Consider the following 23,073-nt stretch of genomic DNA (forward strand, 5'->3'; position numbering starts at 1 on the left):
AAGCAATTGCTTTCAAATGTTTCCTTATAAAGGAAAATGTGATATCATTGAAGATGCAAATAAATATTTACAGGGCATGGTGTATTGTAGAGGCTAATAATCACATTTATGAGCTGATAAGAAGATTGTGCTAATCCATCATGTATCTTGAGCTTCCTATTAGTTTTATTAGCTTTATTGCTAGAAAGAATATCATTAATGTCACCTTATTTAAAAATGTATTGGTTCTTTCCTAATTTAGGGTCTTGAAGCAAAGAAGAGGAGTTTTATTAAGTAATGATGTTTTTCTCTTAATAATGCAGTTGTTTGAGATTACATGAAAAATAATGAAGAGAGTATTTATGTGAAAATTACTGAAAAGAATTATAGTAGTTTTTGTTTGTACTGATTAGAAGTTGCACTTCTGTCACTTGGTATTAGCAGCTATGCTGACAGAACTATCTGCAGCAGAGTTTACATGGGAAGATGCAGTTAAAAATTTGACTGCCTTTTAATTTGCTCTCAGATTTATAATGGATGCCTACTATCTATGAACCTTTATCTTGCTACTATTAAGTCAATAATTTATTTAATGATGGTGGATCAGGCCATGAATTAATTTTACTTTTCCTAAGTTGATTGCGACAGAAAATTACTTTTACAATATTTCAGTTTTATTTAATGAAGAAACTGCCTATCATTCCAATGGAAGGTTTCATATTCCTTAGTATTTCCATGATATACAAGAAGAGAGTTAATTCAACAGTATTATTTTTAAAAGAGAGACAGCCTTATGTGTGGATAATAAGTTGGTGTGCTAATAATGTTTAATGCAGTGTACATTACTGGGTATTTTTGTTGTTAATGTAATAGAGAATGTGAAATTTAAAATATTCTCACATTGAGATACACAGTATTTTAACTCAGACTCACAGATTTACATGACCAGTAATAAAATTATTCCATTTAGAGGCAACATGGCTGGAACTATTTTACATATATAAATTTCAGAAATTATAGAGGAAGTGCAATATGAGAAGTTTAACACAGTATTTTTGGTCACAGTGCAGCAACAACCATGAGGACCTGAGGTCTGAGAGACCTTATATTGACTACATATTGTGTTGTCAAAAGGCAGCTTCTTGAAAATTATCCCTGAAATTATCCATCATTCAACATGATTTTTTGTAAAACTTCATTCACATCATGTAAAAGTTAAATATGTGGAAATAATCCTTCCAAAGCTGTATTAAGATATATGTGCCACTTCATTTCTGGCAGAAAAGGCCCTAGCTGCCAATACATTTTCCTGAAGAGAGTGGGTTTCAGCTGAAGAGTTAAATAACTAGTTTTAATTTTCAGCAGTGTCTCCGAAGAAGAAGAGAATACATGGAAGTGCCTCTTTCAAGAAACAAGTTACTGTTTATTATTTGTTACAAAATCTAAACAGTATGGGATTTTCCTATTCTAAAAATATCACTATCTTGAAAACTAAATGTGACAGGTTGTTGATATTAAGCACTCTCTCAACAAAATTGTGTAGAAAGGTCTTCATACTTTCTAAATATGACCTTCCTCCAAAGGTCAAAGGACACGATTAGTTGTGCACAAATCTGCCCAGCGCTGGAATGCCCTTTTGTTACGTCAGTACCTGCAGCATTTAAAGTATTTAAGTGAGAGGTACATTTTACATCCCTTGTGAAATTCCTGTGTACAACTACTACATGTGATAGATCAGATGAATTTCACTGCCACGATTTCTTTAATGTTGCTTTCTGATTACAAGCCTTATTTCACAGTCAAGGAGAAAGTATTTTGGATGAAATAATTACAACAGTACAGTCAACTGAAAACAATTTACAAACACTATGTCTGGGAAACAGGATAAAATTTACATGTCATTACTGTGGTTTTACTTTTAATAATGCATATTTATAAATTTGTCGTTCTTTAAAAGTTAGACTGGCATGATTTGATTCAGTACCATTTTTTTACAGAATATGTATCTAATGAGAAAAAATTGTTCTGTGGAACTTTACTTACAGAAACTAAATGCATCAAGCTCATCAGAAGGCAGCACTGTTGATATTGCTCCTCCTGGAGAGGGCGAGCAAGCAGAAATTGAAAGTGAAGAAGCTCTTGAACCAGAAGCCTGTTTTACTGAAGGTTGTAGAATAACTGTTGACTTAGAGATGTATTACTAAAATGACATTGTTACTAAGCACATTTAGCTTCTTGAGGGTTTCAAATATGGTGTACTTTCATGTCCTCAAAAATCAAAAGAAAATATTTTTAGCCCAGAATGCTAGAAATCTGATGAAAAAAACAGTTTCCCTAGGCTTTAAGCAACTTCATATATCTGGCCACTGCATACAGCTTGTAACTAAGAAACTTCCTTAACTTTTCTACTGGTAAAATGCTTTTCAGCTATTTGAAAGGGCCCTTGAAATTTGGAAGAAATAAATTTTTGTGTGACTCCATCATCAAATAGAACAGTTACATGCTAACAGTCAAAAATATTGATTTTTTTAATTGACTTCTTTCATAATTAAGTGTACCATAGTCTAGTTTCTCTCCAGATTAGTTTTCTTAATTCAGATATTCATCATCCTGTGTGATGTGATAGCCTATTCATCATTTAATTTACTTTTTAAAAACCATATAAAACCTGTAAAAGGTGCTAATAATATATACTACAGTAAATATTGACTTTGAAGTAATTGGCATTTGGATACTAACATTTCTTAATCTAATGCAGGTTGTGTACAGAAATTTCCATGTTGTCAAGTAAGTATAGAAGATGGCAAAGGAAAAACTTGGTGGAATCTTAGAAAAACCTGCTACAGCATAGTTGAGCACAACTGGTTTGAGACTTTCATTGTATTCATGATTCTCCTCAGCAGTGGAGCACTAGTAAGTAAAACAAAATTGCAGATGCTGAAGTATTTTGAGATCACTTAGGAGCAAAAATCAAATTTGCTTCAGAAAGACTTGCTTTACTTGTAGCTGTATAAAACTCCCTACATTTCATCATTCCAGACTGGAATGAAACTTGACCCAAACTTGAAGACAGCATAGCTCCTCAAAGTTTAAGTTGCCTGCCAATTTTATGTTTGTCAAGAGATTTGAGTACAAAGTGGTATTGTTAACTGTGAATGTATAGCTAAATATATTGGTTTAAGTCTTGAATTCCTCCTAGTCTGATCTACTTTTTGAATTTTGCTTGTGAAAGACCGTACTAAAAAATGGAATAATTACTTCATTCTATTCCTATTTTGGAGGCAAGAGATATGGAAGACTGCAGCAGCAAATTAAACATAACAACCACTATCCAGACAGATTTGCATGAAACTTTCCAGCTTCACTCAAGCTGAACATTTGCTACAATATCAATGTGCATAGTTGTATATTCTAGCAAATACATTACTTTTTAATTTGATTGTTTAGACATAAGTTTTATCTAACTGCTTTCTAAAAAGCAATATAAATATCTGTAACAGATATATAAGAAAAGGGGGGTTTTCTGTCTATATGAAAGTTTCTTAAATACCACAGAGGATAAAAAAAACTGCCGTGAGTTTCTTTCTTCATTCATTAGTAAAACAGATTTTTTTTAATTTTTTTTTTAACTCCAGACAGGTCTCCTATTGTTCCAATTAGTACTATGGTTAAAGATGGAAAACATATAAAATAAGAGAGTGAAGAAAAACAAGGGGAAATATTAGCTCTTCTCTAATTAATTTTTATTGTTTATTCCTTAATTTTATCATGCATATTCTGTGAAACAGGTGTGATACCTCAATATATTTTTATAGGCTTTTGAAGACATATACATTGAACAGCGCAAAACTATCAAGACCATGCTGGAATACGCTGACAAAGTTTTTACGTATATTTTCATTTTGGAAATGCTTTTAAAATGGGTAGCATATGGTTTTCAAATATATTTTACTAATGCCTGGTGCTGGCTGGACTTCCTGATTGTTGATGTAAGTACAAATTAATATTTTAAAATTCCCTACAGTAAAGTTTCTGCATTGTAAGATTCATTAGTAGATTAATATTATAAATGTACAAAAAAGAGTTCCCATTTTATAGTTACACTGCATTAGTAATGGCCTGCAGTAATTTGAAGGTGTTATTTAAAGTCCATTCATATGCTAAAAGGAAAAGGATGGCTGCCTATCAGTTTGTCCATTCTTCATAGCAAATATTTTCATACAAACAATGTATCAAACTTGAGATTTTATGAGGAAAAAACCTAATTTTTAAGCATGCCATCATTAATGAACTCTGACCATGCTACCTTATTCCTTAGAAAATAAGACAGTTCATTCTTCAAGTTTCTTTGAACACTTCAGTTTTTCAAATGAAACAATTCATTTGGTCGAGATTTTGTCTAAGTTCTCAGAACTCTTTAACTGAAAACTATCCTGTAATCATTTCTAGTAAAACCAGAAAGTCAGTGGCTATTTGATCTAAAAAATAATTGGTTTTAATGGACTGACAATCTGCAATAGCTAAATCAGCTATGACTTGGCAGGGTTTGTGATAGAGGAGGATACAAGGCTCCTTGGCTGCCTTCCCAGCTGTGATACACTTCTGTGCAAAGGCCTTGCTTATGTTGTCAGAAGGGATCAAAGCCGGTTTTGCTCTCAGAATATTTTGGTCTCTTGCCTCACACATTATCTGACCCAGTTCATTGCCTATACATGTCCTCAGCATGGAACTGAGAGATGGCATCTGAGGGCAGTTGTGCACTTACAGTAATTTCTGCCCATGCTACCATATTTCTTGAGATATTTGCATAAATTCTGGTCTCTTCAATACTTATTCCATATGTATAGAGAAATTTATTATATTTGTAACTCGCACAAGAAAAAACCCCTAGCTAGAGTGGCCCATAATTCAAAATATATTATCTCTTTTTTCTTACCAGACTGAGTTAGTTTTGTTACACAGTTAATCTCTAGCTCTGTCCTGAAAATCTACACTAGAATAAAGTGTGAATGGTTTTCCTAAGAGGATGTTAATGAAGTAGAGAGATGCACTCTTACAGGATTGTGTTAAACAATGTCGTGTTTTTTCTAGATAATCGACAACTCATGTTTTAATTATTCTTTTTGCATCTTAAAGCTAACCAGATTATTCTAAGCCCTACTCTGTGATTTCCTAGTTTAACCTCAGAGATGCTCTTATCTGGGCAGGCTTTCAAATTTAAAAATACATCACTGTAAGGAAAGCATCTTACGTTGCTAGCTTTTTTCCATAGTTCATAATTTTTTAAACAAAAACATGAATAAATAAATTGGAACTTTCTACTGTTGAAGAATTATTTTCAATGTTCTAGCAAGAGGTAAAAAATGCCTTACTGTGTTTAAGGCTAACTCAGCAATTTCTTTAGCACCACCAGCACTTGAAAGAAACGTGAGCTGATGTTATCTTCCTATAGAAAAGCAGCCTCTGCACTGCTTTAAATGGCAGTTTAAAGAGGTGTGATTCAGCAGCATTCTGCCAGTGAGAACACCAATGTCTCCTTCTTCAATGAGAGTGACTAAAGTTAATCAGATTGTTTAATTCCATTCTCTAAAATTATTCAAGAGTAAACACAGATAGTCCTTTAGGGCTTTGACCTTTAATATCTCACACACCTGAGTCTCTCACTGTGACAAGTAGCCACAGTTGCTTTCATTGATTGTGACTAAATTAGATTTTGAAAATTACACTAAGAAATGGTAATTTTCAGCTCTGCCACTTTACAGCTGTGACAGATGACTCTTGGTACATCTGCCTACCTCAGTTTAAGACTCTATCATGCCATCCTACTGTACAGCTTGACCGAAGATCTTGAGCAGGACTGTCACTGCTACGCTTCTAAACAATTTATTTTTTTTTGCAACAGAGAGTCTATATTAGAAGAAAAACACAAATGAGCACATACAATCCTTCAATTTTAGGAGATATATCTTTCTACCATTTTGAGTTCATTTTAGTTTCTTAAAATTACTGCATCTGCATGCATGAATCTATTTATCAGTTTACAGATACATTTACTTTCTCACGTACTGGTAACAAAACAGGTGGAACAGCTGAGAGAAGACCAAGTTAACAAGACTGAGATCACCAGAGAAGTACAGAACAGCTGTATATGCAATAGAATTCCAAGCAAAACTTTGCATCTCAGATGAACTGTCTAGAGGAAAACACATTGTTTCCAATAGATAAAGTATTTATTTGAGAAAAAAACTTAATGTTTATGGTATAAGAGCACTATCACCATGTTAGGAAAGCTGCCAATAATCTGAAATAGGGAGCACAAACAAGACTGAAGAATTTTACAGTCAGGACCTAAGAACTGCCAATACACACAGTGCCACTGAAGACTTTCAGGAGCTGCTGCTACCTAACAGTGTGGAAGGGGTCTTGTTTGTGAAAGATAGGTTAGGCACAGTGCAAATTTGGGGAGGCAATTATAAAATGAAGGAGCCATTAATGTGAGTTCAATTTCATAGGACACTTTACTCTCCCAGTGAAAGAGATATTTCATCATTTATTTTTAATTCATAAAATGTGCTGTCTTTACACTAAGGTTTATTGTTATGCCTGGGTACCTTGTTGATTTAAGTGAATAAATGAATATTCTATTAAAAATACAGAAAATTCCATCTCTTATCATCTCTGGAACATATGGGTGACTAAAGAGAAATAGGATTCCTCTCCCTGTAGCATCACAGGAAAAAGAAATTGTATTGATGATAATTATTAATAGTAGTTAATGTCAATATTTAATATAATGGCTGAAAAATACTTATCTCTAGTAAGTGAACAGACTTCAGTTACAGATAAAGAAAATCAGTAAGATTTTCTTCTTAATATGCTTATAAATCACAGCAAGTTCCATTTATCCATTAGAGCAATAAAATAATCCTTTCCTTTGTTAAAAAGAATTACATTCTGACATAAAATCCAGTTGAAATGTCCAGCAATATGAATTCACTAAAACACTATTTTCTGTTAGATAATATACATAGCAACATAGCAATGAATAATTGATTTGTATTTGCTCTTGGACTGGCCTTCTTAGACATGGTCTTGTAACTCTTATGTTTGAGAGTCATCTAATTGTTCTTTATGTTCTTTTTTCCTAAACATAGGAAACCAACTTTTCATATAATGGTCAAAATCTTACTACCATTATCAGTGAATTTCTATTTCTGTAGAGTGTTTGAAGAGTTCTTTAAACTGAGGCACAGAAATTAACATTTGAGAGATTTTCTTAAGGAGCAAAATATGCCTATGCTCATTTACATGTCATCTATGCTTTTGGTGGTAGAAATGAATAAAATATGAATAAGGCACGGGTTTTCCCCACCCCTGTCTCCAAAACTGCTTGAAGAAAATTAATTCCTTCCATATTAACACTGTCTAAAGCTCAGTTCCATTTGAGGAGCAAATTAATTGCTCCTTACTTAAGTGGGTTGTCTTTTAACCAAATCCCAATAACGTGCATAGGATCTTAACTGTTGTAGATAATAAAGCTCTTACTGCAATAAGGTGAGCAGCAGTTAATATCTATCCCATAATATTTTTCTATACTCACAAGATTAAAAAAAACCAAAAAACCAGAGACTTGCCAGGCAAGTGAGATAGTACCACCTCATTAAATACATATTTCTGAAATATCCTGGTTATTGTTGTTATAAACTGTTCCACTTTGAAGTAATATTTTTAACAAATATTTGTAATTAGCTACTACAATATTTATTATATTATTAGTGTTTATAGATGTTAGTGTACATAGATATTATTAGTGTTTATTAGATGTTATTATTTATGTTAGTGCTTATAGGTTATGGTTTATTCATTGTTATATATTATTATTTATATTAGTGTTTATATGTCATTATTAATATTTATGGATATTCACAATATTGACAGATGTTAATAAAACAATTTAATGTATTCAGAATTTTAAATTGTTTGAAAAGTTGAACCTTAATGAAGTTACAGAAAGTATGGCTATTTTGTCCTTAAAGTTTTCTGAAAATTTTATCTTTCACCAACAGTATACTTCCATATGACTCTTAAACCCTATCCAATCATAATAGATAGACATTTAATAGAATATGTTCCTTTTTTAACCATGCCTTTATAAGATCTCTTGCCTTTCCAGCAAGTATGAACATGGTGGCATTCTACAACTTGTCACTGTTGATTTGTTGCTTGAATTTCTATTCTTTTTAAATAAACAGCGTAGAACTATTTTAAAAATATTTTTTTCTGTATTTGATAGGTCTCATTGGTTAGTTTAATAGCCAATGCTCTGGGCTATTCTGAACTTGGTGCCATTAAATCGCTACGGACATTAAGAGCTTTAAGACCTTTAAGAGCCTTGTCACGATTTGAAGGAATGAGGGTGAGAAAAAATGAATGAGTCTGAACAAATGTATGCATACAAAAATTGATGTATTAATGGTTACACTCATGCTTTCTTCAAAGAACTCCAACATGGGAAGGCATGCAGAAATGTGTGGAAAAAGGCCTTTCAACATGTCCTTACAAACAAATGTACACCTTACATTTGAAAATTAGACCTTGAGCTCATTAAATTTGCCTGCTCACTGCTGCATAGTTGTGTTTTCCCAGCCCCCCGACTGTAAAAATTGCCATTGATTTGTGGACCCCAAAAAATGAAAGGACATGAAAAATTTTACAGTAGAGGGTGGGAGGTTTTTTCCTACAGTTTATCTGGGACCCAATTTATGTAGCTAACTTCAATTCTATTAGTTTCTCAGTGGTTTAGGATGAAACACAATTAGCCAGAAAGCAAAAGAAACCACCAAAACGTGAAAAATCTGACAAGAGTGGCTTACCAGAAACTAAAGCTTCACTGTGTCTCCCTGTCTACCTACCTGGGGAAAGAAATCCCACAGTAAATGCTGTAGTATTAGGGAAAGGTTTTTTGAAAAGACACCTGAAATAAGGATAGATTTGGAAGTATAGAAGGGGAGAGATTGGAAATAATTTCCTTAGCTAGAGACCTTTGCTTTCATATGAATGTAAATAGCAGCAAAATCCACCTGTTGAGGAGATTGTCATTTTCACATTCTGCCAATCTGACAAAAACAAACCAACCAAAAAAAAACCCCTCCTGGAAAAACCCTATTATAAACAATAGCAGACCGTGCTACTTACTGAAAGACTGATACATAAAAAATTAAAAAATTAAAATTTTATTGAGAAATGTCATTTTAATCTTTCACCTCAAAATGTCCCAGTGCTGCAATACATATTTATAGTTCAGTCATAGGTCTTCATCTGCCAAATAAATAATGTGGTTCCTGTCTGGGCAAGGCTGCCAATATCCTAGCGGTTGTTACACCTGCCAGTGTAGGGAAGAGTGTCTTGTGCACATCACCATCACCACTGTTTGTCATGATTGGCAATACAAACAACACATCAAGTGTCTATCTAATAAATAAGCAAAACTTCTATTGATGCTAGACTACTTTTGGTCAGCCTAGTGAAGTGAAAAATACTAACTTTTTCAAACGTACACACAAAAGACTACTGCAGTCTCTACTGATTTGCTAGAAAATTATTACTTGAATACCTGCAGCTTTCTTTTAGCTGAATTACAATAACTCGTCAACTTATTGACAACTAACAATTGTTGTTCAGCTTATTTCTAAAAGTTCTATACCATCTCGGTGATGTCTCATGGGCAGCTCCTCACAGCACAGCCAACAAACCACAACTCACCTCTCACCCAGCTAACCCTCCCTTTTATAGCACTCCTCCTTATTGGACACAGCTGTGGCCTATTAAGGACAGGCCTGTTCCTAATCTTTGGTGATTAGTGCAGCTGCAACTCCTCAGGTGCGAGACCACCTTCTGCACTATTCTCTTACATTCTATCCCTCCACAATAACTAAGATAAAACTTTTGTCCAAGGATTTAATCAGGTCTTTTATTGCCCCTTGCCCATACACAGAAGCTCAAGGGAATTAAATGCAACCAATTAAAAAGAAAAAGAAGGATACATGTAAGAGCAACTATAATGAGCCCAGGCAATTTAAAACCAAGACTTAGAGCAAATGCTGTTAATAATGATTAAATAAGATATCCCTAATTTTGTTGCATTCTGTGTGGATACTAAAATACACTGATGCCAATATATACATAACTTTTCTAATAATAAAATCATTAGTAATGATAGCTTTACATGCAGACATTTTTATTTAGTCTTCCACATCATCATTCTTTGAGCTTTTCATGGTTTTATTTTCTATTTATGTATTTTAATTTATATTGCTGGAATTTAACATTTATTTCTCTCTTTTTCTCTAGAGCACACAAATGCTAAGAATTCATCTTGCTACTAACAGGTTTTCTTTTGCTTTTTGATTTTTTTCAGACTTTTGCATTGTCTTTGTTTCCATCTCATTTTATTTCTTGCTTTTTCCAATCTCATTAGCATTTTATTAAACCTTCATTAAAATTTCTCCCACAAATTTTATTGTAATATTTCAACTGTCCATCCCATAATAATACTGTTCTGAAATTTTTGAAGTATTTTCAAGTATTTTTCATTTTCTTTCCGTAAGCTAAGTGGCTATTTTGTCTAATTTGTACACTAGGTGGTTGTAAATGCCCTTGTAGGAGCAATCCCATCTATCATGAATGTATTGCTGGTATGTCTTATATTCTGGCTAATCTTCAGCATCATGGGAGTAAATCTTTTTGCTGGGAAATTCTATCACTGTGTCAACACCACAACTGGTGAGATGTTTGATATCAGTGATGTCAACAATTATACTCAGTGTGTGGAACTCATAAAAAGCAATCAAAGTGCCCGATGGAAGAATGTGAAAGTAAACTTCGATAATGTAGGAGCTGGATATCTTGCTCTGCTTCAAGTAGTAAGTAAATGTATATATTTTCTTTTTGCTGTTTTTAAAGGTATCTAGGAAAAATGGGCAAGTTAAGACTGTAAAGTAGAGGAACAATTTCTTCATAGCAATAATGAACAGCTCACGGAATTCTATTACATTGTTTCTTGTATTTTTTTTTAATGATAGTAGAGTAATTTTCCTTTCCAAGACTAGAAAATACAGTCTCAGGATGATGATAATAATAATGATGTGAAAATAGTAAGTGTAGAAAATAAAAGAATATCTTTAGTGGCGCACAGTATAGAACTATCATATTCCTTAATGCTTATTAAAGAATCATTATAGTATACTAAATAAGTATTATGTTACTTCTAAATTTAAATAAGTATTATCCTTGTGAAATACTGGATGTTATTGCATAGCATATTCATTCCATTAATTACTATTACTTATACAAAATCTGTAAATTGCATTTCTCCTTCAATTACTTATCTTATGCACTGTTCAGAACTGCCTTTATTCTAGGTTCTGAGCATATTTTTTTTGTGTCAAAGAAATAAAGACCTTAGCTCTTTACAGGTTCCTTGATGAGAATGGAGCTTCTAAAGCTAGGATCTGATTCAAAACACAAGCAAGAAAGCATGTAATTATATTTAGATGATTGTAGAATCACTAGTCTGTGAGTCAACCTACAGCACCACTGAATGAAAAAATATTTACAGCTCTGATATTCAAAGTTAAGAATGATATGCTTGTCCCTTCTGTCTCAGAGCAGGTCAGTATTTCTAGCTGACCTTAATTCCAAAATTAACTACCTAGATTAAAATGTTTTGCCTGTAAAGGCAATGTGATTCTTATGTGCTGAGTAGTAGTACTGAATGATTCTCTGGTTTCAGATATCATGGCCATCATTGCCTCTGAAGATGTGTAAGGAAAACTGCTGCTCTTGAAGCTGTGTATAAATGTCATCTGTGTCATACATCCAGACAGTCTAGGTCTTCAATAACTACTTCACTACTGTGAACCTTCCATTCTTCTTCTTGCTCTTTTTTTTTAATATTTTTTTCTGATTTTTCATAATTTTCCTTTTCAAATATTCCTTCTAACCTTTACTTTCCCCACAGAGATTAAGGGATCTTTGAGCATGTTTTGTGTCACATCTTCATTTGATTGCCTCCATTAACATTATTCCTTCACTCTTCTGTATTTATTGCTCTTATCTAACTCTGAACCTTTCCTAATATTGCTATGCAAAGTGCACCAAATGGCTGGTAATTGCGAGATGGGCCAGAAAGATGTGTGAAGCCTGGCTTGAAGCACACCTTCTTGGTAACTGGCATTGCACTGCAAGATTCAGGAGGATACAAAGGCTTCCAGAGTGCAAGTTTCTGCTGTGGAAACTGGCATTTGTACCAAAGCACCAAAGCCATTTCTGGCAAGCACAGATGGAAATATACTCCTTGGAATGGTTCCTCTCCTGAACCTCCTCACGAGTGATGCTCTTTGTTCATTTCACAGGCTTTTTAGCTCTTTTTCCTTTATTATGAATAAGCTTGGAAACCCTGGCTAGTGGTTGCACACTCACACTTTCAACCAGCATGTCACACCAGTTTTGGTGTTCCTGAAAAAAATGGACGTCCTGCATGCATTAAAATAAACTCCTTGGAGTAATGATGGCAGATCTTTTTACTCTTTACATCTCTTACACAGTTCACTTTTTGGTCTTCTTTAAAACAAATCTCTCAGGAAACAAAGTATATTTTTACTTTGAACAGTCTATTCCTTTTAGCTATGCGGGATTAAAACATTTCTAAAAATACCAGGTCAGTTTAGACACAGAAAAAACCCTATTCAGACCCATGTTGGTTTCTGTCCAGAAGTTATATTAGTGATTCCATCAATTCATGTTGTAAAGTTAACAAAATGGCTGTGGCCATGAGTGATTCTAGTAGATCCTACCTACATATCTCCAGCATGAATATCTGTCTAAATCTATCATTCTTCATCTGCAAAGTAAACATCTCCAGCTCCAAATATACTGTCAACTTGTTGGCATCTTAAGAGCTGGTTTTTAATATTATTTGAACAACTAAAAATAAAAGTGTAAAAAAAAAGTTTTACTAGAAAAAATATTTATGATGCCTGTGTTGTCAAGTATGGTTCAGAAATTTACACGTGATTTTATTAAAAGTGGAGGTCCAGATAAATAAATAACTTAGTTATTTTATGTATTAAGTATTTTTATGGGGAAGATAAACAATTTTATTTTATTTCTAGGCTACTTTCAAAGGATGGATGGATATTATGTATGCTGCTGTTGATTCACGAGATGTAAGTGTAAATCTTTCAAAGTCATCTGTTGATTATTTTCTGATAAAGAGTATAAAATTTAAACAGCTACATACACAACAAAAAATTATAACCAGCATCAATAAATATTTTTTTGATTCTCAGAGTTTTTGCTGGAAAGAATCTCACTTCCTTCTGTTTAGCCAAAAAAGCTAAATTAATTGAAGTGGATTTTTTTAAAATTATAAAGTTAGTGTAATAGAACAAATAATAGGTTTTTGACAAATTATTTTGGTAATCATAAGTATTAATTTAAGATTATATTATGCAGTTATTAAATAAGGAATACATTAATCAGGTTTTATAATTTGTAACTGTGCATTTTGTTGTTTCCTTAGGTTGAGTGCCTATGTTACCTAGATATTTTAGTGCAATTAGATTTTAAGGCTGAAGATCACCTGTTAAGCTTTCTGGGGATTAGTTTTTTATTTAGGCTACAAAACTAATACTCTGTTTAGCTTAAACAAATGGTCATGTTAGTGATATCCAGAGTAAAACACTCTGTTTCATTAGCATTTCTACACTCAAGCTTGTTGTGCTCTTGAGGTGCAGATGCTGGGATGTGGCATCCAGATAAACCGAGACAATAACAAAATCTTCCTTCAAAATTTCCTCAATTTAATGCATTTCACAAAACATATATTCACTAGATATTTCTTGAAAGCAGCTGTTCCTAGCTGGATGTAAGAATGTTCATGCAAGACCAAAAGAGTTCCAGGGAGATTTAGGCAGTAGTAAAACTTATTGTTTCTGTTCCGTGATAATATACTGAACACAATATAAAATATTTAGATTTCTGCTAATAAAATTTTAAGTATGAATGACTGCTCTACATCCCACCTTGCTTATTTCTTCTATATGAGGGACTTTTTATATGTGTACATACAGAAACAAATCTGTGAGCACATTTACTTAAAAGTTATATATGAGCAATAATTCTGTCAGCTTCCAGTTCTCCAAATATTGATTGGAATGGACAAGTTGGATCTTTTTAATAAATTAGTGCTCTTTATAATAAATTAGTGCTCCTTTTAATAAATTAGTGGTTTTCATAGGTTTTCTGAGATGGCATATACCTAATTCTAAATTATATGTATTGTTTTTGCATCTAATATTCTCATGGGTAATAATTTATTTTTTCTTTGGTAGGTAAAAGATCAACCTAAGTATGAGGACAACTTGTATATGTATCTCTATTTTGTCATCTTTATCATATTTGGATCATTTTTTACCTTGAACCTTTTCATTGGTGTTATTATAGACAACTTCAACCAACAAAAAAAGAAGATAAGTATTTAAAATATTTCCATATTGGTTTGAATTACTAGCTATAAAGAATTAAAAAGTTATTTCTCTAAGGCTAATAAAAATCAAAAGTAATTTCAAGACTTGAAGTAAAGTGTGTCTTAAAAAATAATAAATAATTATCTGTACTAAAATTTGTGGATGTGATTCTGAACTTTGCATTTTTAGCTTTTTGAGAAATGAAAAGTTGGTTCACAATAATTTGCAATTTGAGTGTATAGTTAAAATGAGGATGTGAAAAGTGATCGTGAATTATTGGTTTGATTAGATGCACTATGATCTGGCATGAAATAATTTATTTTTCAATTTACTCTAAAGTATTAAGATAAATTAAGGTGTATTCATTATAATTATTCTTACAAACTCTTGATGCTTATAATAAGTGAATAACAGATCTGCAAACTGATTAAACAATAAGTTAAGAGTAAGTCAAATAGACCTCTTATGAATAGGTATAAGTAAAAATGTGCACATAAGGGCTTTTTTTTCTAACACTTGTATAAGAATGAGATTAATTCATTAGACACAAATACAATCTGTAATTTTTATCAGTAGTAAAGCAAAGATATACAGGGAATAGTGGTTTCTTTCTGTGTATTTTTGACGTAAAAGTGTGTTTAAAATAGTTGTATTGATAGTGCATACAGTTCAGTTTTAAAGAACCTTAGAATATAAAAATACAAATAATCACATTTAAAATATTTTGAAGCCTCACAGTTTTTAGTTTTCAAATGCCAGGGTCATTCTAAATTTTTGTGTGCTGTGAAAAAGCAGTTTCATATGATTTGGTTTTTTTCAATCACCAATTAAATAACCGCAATACCAGACAGAATCTCTGGTAAAAGAAAACTGTGAACTACAGAAATTTTCCCTTGTGAAAATACTCTTTAGCTTCCTAAATATGTCTGGGGTTACTATCAATTTTGTGATGCTTCAGGCTGTGATGGCCAGTTTAGCAGACAGTGATGCTAACTAACATTGTGCTTCCATCTGACTCAGTGAAGATTCATCAATAAGCACAATTCACCTATACTGGAAGTCAGTCAGACACTTGCACATCTGACTGGCAGCATTTGTGTCTGCAAACAAAGGCTGATTTGAGTTTGTCAAGGTTCCTTCCAGTGGTGTTTTAATTTGCTATGGCATGACATGAATTACTTTTCCTAATTTTATGTCAAAGGCGGGGGGTTTTTTTGCTGTTAAAACCCATGGATTAGATACTAATACACTGTCCTAACACAACTTCTGCCTCAAAGTTATGCCTCTTTTAGTCTTGTCTAGCTGTAATCCTGAAAGTCCATACAGAAGATAGGCCATGCAAGGCACTAGTCATGTTCCTATTCACTAAACATATCCTAATCACCAAGTTATTGAACAGCACCAGTAGAGCAAGAATGCCTTCAGCCATTTCAGCAAAAGTGAGCATGGAAACATTGGAAAAACTCAACTGCCAAGCTGACAAGGCACAAGTAATGGGTTTTTCCTGTGTGTTAGGAGTGTATATGAGCATCCACCCTATAAACACCTGAAAAAACCCCTTCCTTTTTATATAAATTAAATATAATTTTAATAATATATTACAGGGAGACATACTGTAAATAAATGTTCTATGTGTGGATACTAATTAATTTTGATATTATTTCTTTACTTTGGAGGTCAGGATATATTTATGACAGAAGAACAGAAGAAATACTACAATGCAATGAAAAAATTGGGATCCAAAAAGCCACAGAAACCTATACCGAGGCCAGTGGTACGAGTGATTTGATTTTCACATCCCTTAAATTAAATAATCATTTGGGAATATAGTCTTGTCCACAAGATAAGGTTATAGGTCTGGAAAGAAAATATTTTCTCCATTTATTTTCTTGTAAAGGTAGAAATTGTCCCTTTTTGAATCCATCAGATTAGATCATTAATATTTTGTTTAAAAACATACACACTGAAGTATGAACAAAATTATTTAATAATGTTAAATTTAATAATGATAAATTTCAACATTCCCTGCCTAAGTCCTGGAAAACCACAATTGTTTGGATCATTTATTGGTTCTTGTTACCAGGGATAAACTTCATTTTCTGTTTTTTCTCCTCACAGAGAATTTGTAGGAAATGGGAATGCACTGGCCCTTGCTGCTGAAGACAGAAAGGGGCACTGGTAACCTATTGGGAAGGACAGATGCAGAAAATCTTACAGAGAAAAAGAATGTCCTAGGGAGTAAAGCATAGACTAGGATAAATATGTCTCTAAGATAAGACACTACTCTTGTTATTTACTGAACTCCTACGCTGTTTAAAAAAATAAAATACTTGTTGCACCTTATGCACCAAGTGGTTGAAAATAGACTTTCTAAGGAGAGACATATGGCAAAAAACATTGAGCTAAGTACTAAAGAAAAACTAGGATATTACAGTCATGGTGTGTTTGAGACATGTGTCTTCAGCAGTCCAATGATCTCACCAAGCACAATTAGTTTAAGAAAGAAAGAGGGTTAGCATTCTAAAACCATCTGAGAATAAAGAGAAGAAAATTAGCTTTTATTCAGTTGGTACTCTTGCTGGCTATCAATTTACACCACCCATTCACCCCGATAATATTAACTGTCATTGTTATTACTCTTATTATTGCAGCATTTCCCTTCTTGCCTCTTCAGCCAACATTGGTGAACTTCTTGATTCACTCTAGCAAGATGAGATATAAACCAGCATGTGTTAGACTTATTGCCTCTATTGTGAATGAGTCTCGCTTTGCTCTCCTAAATCTTGAAAGGTGTTGTTTTCTCATTTGGCATTTTAAAAGAAAATTATTTTCACTGTATAAACTGTATTCCATCTTTGTGTTTGCAGAACAAATTCCAAGGCATGATCTTTGATTTTGTAACCAAACAAGTATTTGACATCAGCATCATGATCCTCATCTGCCTTAACATGGTCACAATGATGGTAGAAACAGATGATCAGAGTAAAGAAATGGAAACAATTTTATCCCGGATTAACCTGGTGTTCATTGTCCTTTTCACTGGAGAATTTGTCCTGAAATTGATTTCACTTCGCCATTACTACTTCACTATAGGCTGGAATATTTTTGATTTTGTGGTTGTGATTCTCTCCATAGTAGGTAAGAGCAACTCACTTTCAAGAAAGAATTACTGGAAGTAATAGGAAACATTTGTTTCAAATATGTTAATGCTGATTGTGGAATTTCCTTTTTCCTATGGCTTACGTATTGATTCAGATCTTCATATTATCTAGCACACAATATATGTAATGTTGCATAAAAGATTTTTATCTCTTCCATTAGATTCACTGTAATTTTCCACATCAAAAGACATAATGGAACTGTTTGGCACATTAGAGTAATGTGTACAAATATAAAGAGGAATGTTTAGTGGTATATGCAAACTAACCACAGATTTACTTTCAATACTAAAACTGAAAATTATGTGAAATGGGTGAGATTTTTTACTTTTGCTAATTAAGATTTGTCAGTTAAAAATCTAGTGACTGTCCAAGGTGCAAATGAGTGACAAATCTGAGAAAGATTGGGCTGATAAAACATAGATCTGTTAAAGAAATCTGACTTGCAGAAATTAAGCCAATATCATCCTTCATAAAGAAAGTGCTTATAGGCTGAGCTTCAAGAATTAGCTGTATCTAAGACATAAACATCCCTTTCCTAATAATTTGAAGAACTACTGAAAGCTTACACAGGGACTACCTACTTGCTATAATCAGTCTTTATTTTACTTATTTGCCTTCTCTAGGATAACATTTCAACATAAGAAGAGATGCTTTCACCTTATTAACAGCTTTCAATAAAATGTAATAACTTGTATAATTTTTGCTATAGCATAGAATCCCTACACTGATTATATTGGAGATAGCAATAACTAAATCTTTCTACAGGAAATTAATTAATTAATTTAAAATTCTATTTTAATTATTCACTGTTTTTTCCCAGGTATGTTTTTGGCTGAGATGATTGAGAAGTACTTTGTATCTCCCACACTATTCAGAGTCATCCGACTTGCCAGGATCGGTCGAATCCTGCGCCTCATTAAAGGCGCTAAGGGAATCCGCACTCTGCTTTTTGCTTTGATGATGTCTCTCCCTGCTTTGTTCAACATTGGGCTGCTGCTCTTCCTGGTCATGTTCATCTATGCCATATTTGGCATGTCCAACTTTGCCTACGTCAAGAGGGAAGTTGGGATTGATGACATGTTCAACTTTGAAACGTTTGGCAACAGCATGATCTGCCTGTTCCAGATCACCACGTCCGCTGGCTGGGACGGTTTGCTCGCCCCAATTCTCAACAGTGGGGAGCCAGACTGTGACCCCCATAAAGATCATCCAGGGAGCTCTGTGAAAGGTGACTGTGGCAACCCTTCTGTTGGGATTTTCTTCTTTGTCAGCTACATTATCATATCCTTTCTGGTAGTGGTGAACATGTACATTGCTGTGATTTTGGAGAACTTCAGTGTTGCTACTGAGGAAAGCGCTGAACCCTTGAGCGAGGATGACTTTGAGATGTTCTATGAAGTCTGGGAGAAGTTTGACCCCGATGCAACACAATTCATAGAATATAGTAAATTATCAGATTTTGCCGCTTCATTAGATCCACCTCTTCTCATAGCAAAACCCAACAAAGTCCAGCTTATTGCAATGGATCTGCCCATGGTGAGCGGTGACAGAATTCACTGCCTTGACATCTTGTTTGCTTTCACAAAGCGTGTTTTGGGGGAAAGTGGGGAGATGGACGCCCTCAGAATACAGATGGAAGATCGGTTTATGGCTGCCAATCCTTCTAAAGTCTCCTATGAACCAATTACAACCACACTGAAACGAAAGCAGGAGGAGGTGTCTGCTGTCATCATTCAGCGTGCTTACAGACGTCACCTCTTAAGGGTAAAAGTTAAACAGGTGTCTAGTATATATAATAGAAATAAAAACAAAGAAGGAGATGGACACATTATAAAAGAGATAATTATTGATAAACTAAAAGGAAACTCCACCCCAGAAAAAACAGATGAGAGTTCTTCTACAACTTCCCCACCCTCTTATGACAGTGTAACAAAGCCAGACAAAGAAAAATATGAAAAAGATAAAGCAGAAAAGAACTACAAAGGTAAAGACATCAGGGAAAATAGAAAATAAAAAATAATGATCTAAGAATTTTGTTAATGGGACAACTTGTTTACAGTCTTTGTGAATGAATCATCAACTGGACTCCTGCAGGAGATTTATACCAAACTGACAGTTTTTACACATGTGTGTGTGTGCGTGTGCGCGCGCGTGTGTGCATATATATACATTATATATATACTTAAGGTCAGTGCCTATAACAAAACAGTGAACCTCCATCATCAGACTGTGACTCTGTTAATCAGGGTAAAAAACTTGACAAGAGGTTTCTGTTTTCACTACAGCTGACACTGCTAAGAATAAGGGAAAAGGTGGCTCCATAGAGAAGATGGAGCATGAAATGAGTGCAAAAAGATACTTTATTTCCACAACATGTAGAACAGTAATTCTCTTCACTGTTTGTAATGCAACTGCCACATTTGTCATATTTTTACAAAAACTGTATTAGTGTATTTATCATTTTTTAATTCACAGGTTGTTTACTATTACATGTGACTATTTTTGTAATAGGTTTTATGTTGGGGAAAGAGGTATGAGGACCAGGAGTTCTACTCTCAGATTCTCTATAATGTACAGATAGGAGTGATTTGCATAGACATGCTGCACTTGTCAATCATGCATAAATAAAAATATGACATTGCACAAAGCTGAAGATTTTAAGAACTTCCATGTTTCAGGGTTGCTCTTAAATTTGAAGTATTCTAACTACTTGTATGGTTGCATCCAGACTATGTGCATCCAGATTAATGTGCCTGGAGAGTCTCCTCTAATTTACAGGAATCTGCAATGACTTATTTTTATGCGAATGACTAAACATGAATAAGTTCTTGTTAATGTTAAAATATTTACAGTTCAAAAAATATTGTGCAGTTTCTGCACTGGAAAAATAGCTTCACCAAAATATATCTGGGAGTTCTTTTGTTTTGTTTTTGACAGCTGTTCTTTTTTCCTGGGCTGTTCTTTGGTTACTGTCTTCTGTCATTATCTCCAATATCCAGTGAATCCATTAAATACCTTTTCCATGTAAATATTAACAGTATACTGTTGTGCATATTTGAACATAGAATTAAATGGCTTTGCCGCATTGAATTGCATCAGATATGTACCACAGTATGGTTAATTTGCAAGAGCTCAACGGGACATGTTGTATTCTGTGTCATAGATAGGAGAGCATCACTGATGCATGTCAATGCTGTTGCTGCTGCACCTTGCTCCTTCACTGTCCACAGTCTCCACTATAGGAAGCCATGTGTCAGTGATGAAGTGAATCAAGTTGTCCAACCAGACCTCATTCTTTCAAATCATTAAGCAATAGTTTGCAGCTATTTATGAGCTTTTTTAGTTTTGCATTTTAAATTTGAAGTGGCTGCTATGTCGTGTAGAATCAGACTGTACAGGCCATATTGCAAACTGTTAAACCTGTTGACAATGTGGTTAGCATATATAAATAATGTAAAGAAATACCATTTGGCAACAGTTCTGTATATAAGAAAAGTGTCTTCAAGTTTAGATCACTGTTTCTTATATTTCTTTCCTCATTCACTTGGCTTATTTTCTAACCACAGTAATTCCAAACTGGCATCATCACACTATGGGGAAAAAAAAGTGAGTATTTGTAGACTATCTTGTTTTAATAATATATTTGCATATATTCCAATGTGAAGTAAATTGTGTAAATCTGGAACCCAGCTTGTTTCCAAATAGTTACAGGACATAGCAAGGAAAGCATTAGGGGAATGTGTGAATTTCTAAGCACTATTTGCATCAGAAATTCCAAGATAGTCTCATAGTTGATTAAATCCTTGCTGTCTTGCAGTGTCTGTTTACATAGTCTACTCTTATTCTTTTTTGAATCACAGTTCACTAGACTTGTACAAATAAAATATTTCCCATGAAAAAAAATGGCACATTTGTATAATTGAGGACATCAGGACATTTTGTGTTTCATACACAAGCTAACATTAAATGTAGAATCTTTCTTTTACAAATGCTTTTGACTTGTAATGTGTTGGTGAAATGCATGCAAGAAATTGTTATTATCATAAACAACGCAAACAATATTACATATGAGCCAAAAAAATAAAGATTTCTTTTTTAAAAATTATGTTTATTTTGCTTTGTCTCTGACCTTCAGTTGGTTAAAGCAAGATAAAAACTGACTTTGGTGCAAATAAGAATTGCTTTCTTTTTCCCTAAAACTAAATACCTTATTCTTTATATTTCAACTTCTATGTAAAATACTTATAAAAAAATATCTGAGAACTTTGATCAAACTGCATTTCTTTTTACTTCTTTATTATCAGCATATTGTCTGGGAATAAAACAGGATACCTACACAATTCAAACCCCAAAATGTCTCTTAGCCCTCAAAAGCCCTCCTCAGCCATCAAGGCACTCCTCACTACTGCTACCAAAGCTGCCCATGTTTTATGAGTCCTAAATATGCAAATAAACTTTCCAATGAAGTTTTTTTGTTTGGTCCCATTTAACATTTAGCCAAGTGACTAAATGTTATTGCAAACAGTTGGTTTTAGTTGCCTAGTGATTCTTTTTTATTCCAGTAATTCTCAAAATTTATAAATGCCATCTCAGCTGATCTCACAAGTAAGGGATAACACTGATGCTGAGCTGTGACAAGTAGTGTTCATAACCAAAGCACCTGGATGTTAAATGATAACACAGTTTGACTTAATATGGATGTCATCAAGCTGTTCAAGGGCAGAAAGATATAGGACACTGAAATACATTATTATATTATCTAATTTAAAATTTATCATTACACTTCAAAATTAACAGTAAGTAGAATATTCCTGGAGTTTACTCACTGGCATGTTTTCAGTGTTCCTTATTCTGTGGATATTATACCATATTGAACATATTTTGGCTGAATATTAAATTTCTCATATAACCATGAAATAACTGATGGAACATTGTAACATTAAAGTCTATCAAAAACTCTAATTCACTGAGCATCAGCAGTTGCTGCAGCTGTCTCTGAGTAGGACAAGTATGCAATAAGGAAGCCCTACTTCACTAGTTTACAGAAAGTGCTGAGTTGAAAGGGACCCACAAGGATCATTGAGTCCAATTCCTGATGAGGAATGGAACTTAATAATTCATTTTCAGGAACCTGGAGGCTCTTACAGTACTCTGTAAACTGAGGTTATTGCATCCATCTACTACCAAGCACGGTATGTGCAAAAACACTGACAATGCTTTTGGCGTGGACCAGCAGAAATGGCTGAGGGTCTTGGTCCAACTTGGTCTGTGAACAGGCTCACTTTGAGGGCATGTATGTCCTCCTAATTACCCTTTGCTGCTTCTGTGAACAACTTCTTCCCTTTATCACACAGAAATCACTTGAATTTGTATAATTTAAACCTCACATTACTGCACTCCTATGC

General features: G+C 33.7%; 1 protein-coding gene across 8 annotated transcripts in view; it reads left to right on the forward strand.

The window, feature by feature from the left end:
• The window catches only part of LOC128938029 (sodium channel protein type 2 subunit alpha-like), a 66,986-nt gene extending 45,213 nt beyond the window's left edge, over positions 1 to 21,773 (forward strand). For all 8 annotated transcript variants that reach the window (XM_054277979.1, XM_054277978.1, XM_054277985.1 and 5 more), the window contains 10 exons: positions 2,025 to 2,145; positions 2,738 to 2,892; positions 3,795 to 3,968; positions 8,273 to 8,395; positions 10,620 to 10,901; positions 13,152 to 13,205; positions 14,373 to 14,510; positions 16,177 to 16,281; positions 17,375 to 17,645; positions 18,489 to 21,773. In XM_054277979.1, the coding sequence (XP_054133954.1) occupies positions 2,025 to 2,145; positions 2,738 to 2,892; positions 3,795 to 3,968; positions 8,273 to 8,395; positions 10,620 to 10,901; positions 13,152 to 13,205; positions 14,373 to 14,510; positions 16,177 to 16,281; positions 17,375 to 17,645; positions 18,489 to 19,681 (2,616 nt within the window). In that variant the 3' untranslated portion in view covers positions 19,682 to 21,773. The remainder of the gene's footprint in view (positions 1 to 2,024; positions 2,146 to 2,737; positions 2,893 to 3,794; positions 3,969 to 8,272; positions 8,396 to 10,619; positions 10,902 to 13,151; positions 13,206 to 14,372; positions 14,511 to 16,176; positions 16,282 to 17,374; positions 17,646 to 18,488) is intronic.
• Positions 21,774 to 23,073: the final 1,300 nt, after the last annotated feature.

Source organism: Melozone crissalis, unplaced genomic scaffold (genome assembly GCF_028551555.1).
Source record: "Melozone crissalis strain CALT ecotype California unplaced genomic scaffold, PUWL_Pcris_2 ptg000023l_1, whole genome shotgun sequence".
NCBI lineage: Eukaryota > Metazoa > Chordata > Aves > Passeriformes > Passerellidae > Melozone > Melozone crissalis.